The sequence below is a fragment of the Mustela nigripes genome, chromosome X (genome assembly GCF_022355385.1).
Source record: "Mustela nigripes isolate SB6536 chromosome X, MUSNIG.SB6536, whole genome shotgun sequence".
Lineage (NCBI taxonomy): Eukaryota > Metazoa > Chordata > Mammalia > Carnivora > Mustelidae > Mustela > Mustela nigripes.
In genome coordinates, this window is record NC_081575.1 from 80,097,579 (window position 1) to 80,102,912 (window position 5,334).

Genomic DNA, 5,334 nt, shown 5'->3' on the forward strand with positions numbered 1-5,334 from the left:
AAAGAGCAAGGCTTCTTAGAACTTGAATCTCCAAATCTGCAGCTTACTGGAGTCAGATACAAGTTTTGGGTACACTCTGACCTTTTTTGTGAGGTCATCAAATGTATAAAATGAGGTCATAAATGCACGAAACATAGGAAAAAGAAGTGGCTTAGTACACACCTTACAAATATGAGTTTTTGTAATGCCTGTTATTATTAAAGAACACAATAAATAGAGTTACTGTCATAACTGTATACTGCTTTGGTTGGTCAGCCATTCACAACCATTATCTGTACAAGTTAATGGAGCCATGATGTTTAACTTTCTGGGTATAGAATATCAGCATAAGAATAGGAACAGGTAGCTTACATGGTGACAGCATCATTAGGTATATCTTGTAGGAAAGATGGGCAACTCACAAGGCTTGAAAAGATAGTCACTATACTTTAAGTAGGGTCCAGTGCTAAAAAGGAGATACAATTCAGAAACAGCTGAACATGGGAAAGTCTAGCCCTGCATTACTCACAGCCTGTCAGAGTCTTCAGTTCCAAGGAGTAGAAAAGGGTTTTACATGCCAATTCATTTTATGAAGCTAGTGTAACCTTGACACCAAAGTCCAAAAAAGAGAATGAATGAAATAAAAATACAGGTTAATGTCACTCATGAGGACATACCCAAAAATTCTAAACAAATTATTAAGACTTAGATTATTCAGAAGAATAATATATCATTCTTCTGAAAGAACAGTATCTTTTGAATACTCAGAAGAATATTCTTCTGAAAGAATATATCCATTTCCCCCCCAATAATGTATAGTTGGTTAAAACATAGCAACTTACCTATGTAATTCACCACACTAACATATTAAAGGAGAAAAAAAATCCTATGATCATCTCAATAAATACACTACAAGTGTTTGATGAAAGTCAGCATATATCCAAGATAAATACTTTTAGCAAGCTAGCATTAGAATAAAACTTCCTTTACTACACAATAAACATGGTGAACTTTATAAATTTCCATTTTTTATCAGGAATAAGACAACAATGTCCAATATTACCAGTTCTATTCAACATTGTATGGGGTGGGTCTGTCCAATGTTATAAAATGAGGAAAGAAAAAGTTATGATGTTTAAAACAGAGAAGCAAACTGTTAATATTCAAAGACTATATGATTGTATATGTTGAAAACCAAAAAGAAGGGAGGGCCTGGGTGGCTCAGTGGGTTAAAAAGCCTCTGCCTTCAGCTCAGGATATGATCCCAGGACCCTGGGATGGAGCCCCCACATCACGCTCTCTGCTCAGCAGGGAGCCTTCTTCCTCTCTCTCTCTCTCTCTCTGCCTCTCTCCCCACCTACTGTGATCTCTGTCTGTCAAATAAATAAAATCTTAAAAAAAAAGAAAACCAAAAAGAAGCTAGACATGGACTTTCAAAATTAAAAAGCATATTTAGCAAAGTTGCTGAAGAGAACATCAATTTAAAAATACATCTGTATATACCAGATAAATCACAATAATGAACAAAATGAAAAAAGAAAAAAGGAGACAAATAAAAAACAGACTCTTAAATACAAAGAACAGACTGATGGTTGCCAGAGGAGAGGTGTGTTGGGGGGGAATGGGTAAAATAGGTAAAGGGGGTTAACAGTGTATTTATTTTGATGACCATCAGGTAATGTGTAGAATTGTTGAATCATTATATTGTATACCTGAAACTAATATAACACTGAATATTAATTATACTTGAATAAAAAAGACATGAAAATTACAAAGTAGATGTTCAATAAATGTTCTCTTTCAGGGAAATAATAAATGAACTGATATGATTTTCAATAGCATCAATGCTTAGAAATAAGTTTAACAAAATATTTGCATGATTCTTTGGAGAAAGTTGTAAAACTTTATTGAGAAAGTTTTAACAGTGAAATATCCAACATAAGAACACTTTGCATGGTTTCAGCTTCTTTTAAGCTTCTTTTCAGCTTCAGTCTTCTTTTAAACCTGTGATTGCCCTTCATCTGTAAGGTAAACAAAACAGTTGGAAACATTACTTAGCAGAATTTTATTTATAGTACATTAAAGTTGTACAACAAACACTATAGTTTTGGTTTTATAAGATAGATTTCTAAGCATATATTTAATCAATATTTTTTAAATATTACTCTTTCTCTGGGTACAAGGAAACAAAAAGGCTGTTCAAGTTCAGAATATAATAAATGAACAGAACTCAGGGCATGATATCAGGGTCATGAGATCAAGACCATGTAGGGCTCAGCATGGAGTCTATTGGATATTCTCTTTCTCACCCTCTGCCCCTCCCCCACTTGTGTGTTTGTGCTAAGTAAATAAGAAATATTTAAAAATAAATAAAATAAAAGCTTCCACTTGAAATAACATTCTGGATATAAGATAGCTTAGACAATGTCATATTTTTGCTGACCATTTGTATCATAAATTACATGGTCATACTGATTTAAGTCATCACCATTGTTTCTGACATCAAAATGTGAAGCACATATATACCATGTCTTTATAGAATGATACAAAAATGGAGGGAATGAATTGAGGAGGGGAAAAAGGAAATGAATGAAGAAAGGGAGAGGAAGATACCTAGAAAAGTCAAACATTTGTTTCTAAAAGTAAGTGCTTTTTAAAAAAAACTTTTATTGAGGAATAATTGTCAAATATACTTGTATATACTTCAAGTGTACATGATGATTTTTCTCCTACTTGTACACTGTGACTACCAAATAAACATAAGTAATTAACATATCCATTACTGCATATAGTTAACTTGTCTGTGAGAATGTTTAAAAATGTTTACTTTCTCCACCTTTCAAGTATACAATCAATATCATATTATTCACTAAAAGTAAGTGCTTCTGAGGGACAACTCTGAAAAACTTCAGAAGTTTTCTCATATTTCAAATACTACAGGGATATATAAGTTTTCCTACTATATCAATCATTTCATCCATACTTTAAAAATATTAAGAGTTCAAGAACATATTCACTTTCAATTATATAAAATACCCTTTATTAGTGTCTTGTTCATATTCTTTATTATGTACACTTCACTTTTTAAAATTTTCTTCAGGATTATGTACACTAGTGGATACTCTTCATAAATTTTTTTTAAAGATTTTATTTATTTATTTGACAGACAGATGACAAGTGGGCAGAGAGGCAGGCACAGAGAGGGGGGGGGAAGCAGGTTCCCTGCTGAGCAGAGAGCCTGATGCGGGACTCGATCCTAGGACCCTGGGATCATGACCTGAGCTGAAGGCAGAGGCTTTAACCCACTGAGCCACCCAGGTGCCCCATAAATATTTTTTAGAAGAGCAGTCTTCCTGATTTATTAGTTGCATTACTTTCCCTTTTACTAATACTCCATACCTTTTATTAAGTACCTTTTTCCTTTTTGTTAGGTTTATTCCATTGCTTCTTTTTTTCTTGCCTTTTATATTGGATACTGCTGTAATGTATTATCTAAGTAATAACATGCATTTTAAAGGCTATGATCTTCCTATGAGTACATTTTATCCATGTTCAGTAGGCTCCCAGAAATAGTCTGAAAACTATTTTTTATATAAATAGTCTAATGGAATGGTTCAGCAATGTAGACTAAAAAGGTTTAGGCCAATTAAAGGTAATTTCCTCTCTAAATACCAAATGTGTCATTTAAATTCAGAAGCTCTTATTATGGTCAATGATTAGAAAAACAAATGTATAAAATATGTTGATTACTTAGGAATTATTAAAGTTAAAGACTTTAAACTTCAAATCTTATCAATATATGTCTCAAGGCAGCAATTTACGTCATTTTCCCTATGATTATATGTGATGTTATCATAGTGTTCACATTTTTATTAGGGACAGTATCCCATGAAGACTGATGGGAAAGTGAGTGTGCTTAGCACAGAGATCTTAAACCCATCTTGAGCTTCAGTGATTACATGGATTTTCTCTACTTGATCTGCCACAGATACTAGAAACTTGACTCCCTCTTGCCATTTTCTTATGTAGTCATTTGAGGCTTTATTGGGATAAAGGACTTAAAATGCGATTTTTTTAACAGCCAAAAGAAATCAGAATTTGATGGAATCTACTTATACCTATTTGGGTTTCCATATAGAAAAACATCAAGCAGTATTTACTCATTATCTTAGTAGCAATGAAATCTCAATTCAAATGTTAAAATTTGATGCCAGATGATATTTTATAATTTGAGTCATGCAAAACAGCCTATCTTTGTATTCTATACATGCTGTCCAACAGAACCAGAGAATGTAAAAATCAGCATTAAAAGTTACTTTAATATATCTGATTTGACTTCACTAATTATACAGGAGTAAAGGTGAGTTTAGAAGTTAAGGGATTCTCCTGGAATCATACAAATCATGTTAGAGCTGGTAGTAGAACCTACTTCAGTGCCTCAGTATATTTTATATAAGCTGATATTTATTATGAATGCATTATGTATTTGTAAAAGTAGAAATTATGAAAGAATCTGAAAATTATCAGCTCTTGGTTAAAGTACTTACACTCAAAATTAAGAAAATGGTTTTATATTTTATAGTTCAATATGGCTTTGACCAAATTTGTTTCTAGATCTGATGGTCTATAAGTAAGGCAGTTATGCACTTAGGGTCCAAATTACCTACCAAATAATCTTTATTATATGTAGAATAATAAACTTGAATATCTCTTGTCACTTTCTTTTTTAGTCATTTGAGGCTTCTTTGGGGAAAGGATTTAAAATGCAACTGTTTTATTAAAGCAACAATAATGTTATATCTATATTATTGGTGATAAAATATTCCGAAAACTAAAACCACATACTTTGCATTCTTAATGGCTAACATACCTGCTTCTGGCATTTTAATGGGCTCTACATTTGGTAAATTTGCCCCTTGTCATTCAGACCATCTTTACCCTTACCCCAAGTCTTTGGTTCAGCCAGCTCCCAGAGATCAACTTCCCCATCAGGCTCTTAAAAAAAAAGTTAACAGTTTAAGCAATGAACATGAAATATAAATAAGGAAAAAATATTTATTCCTTCAGTTATATGAAATGAAATCCTGTAGGTTACTATGATGGTAACTATGATGGAAGGATAGACTTACATCTTTGTTTTCCTATATTATGAAAAACTATTTTAAATGACAATCTAAAGATAAACCACACACACAAAAAGATAAACACACTACATTTCCATTTCCATTATATCACAAGGATATTATACATATGTATATATATGTATATATTATATACATATATATTATATACATATATATAATATATATATATGTATATATATATATAAAAATTATACCACCACCAAGAGTAGAG

General features: G+C 32.0%; 1 protein-coding gene across 2 annotated transcripts in view; it reads right to left on the bottom strand.

The window, feature by feature from the left end:
- Positions 1 to 1,874: 1,874 nt before the first annotated feature.
- The window catches only part of LOC132007815 (P antigen family member 3-like), a 7,246-nt gene continuing 3,786 nt past the window's right edge, over positions 1,875 to 5,334 (bottom strand). Inside the window, exons 4-5 of one of the 2 annotated variants that reach the window (XM_059386221.1) lie at positions 4,924 to 4,974; positions 1,875 to 2,000 (exon numbers count right to left, since the gene is read on the bottom strand). In XM_059386221.1, the coding sequence (XP_059242204.1) occupies positions 1,978 to 2,000; positions 4,924 to 4,974 (74 nt within the window). In that variant the 3' untranslated portion in view covers positions 1,875 to 1,977. The remainder of the gene's footprint in view (positions 2,001 to 4,923; positions 4,975 to 5,334) is intronic. The other variant, XR_009401437.1, reaches the window with a different exon arrangement.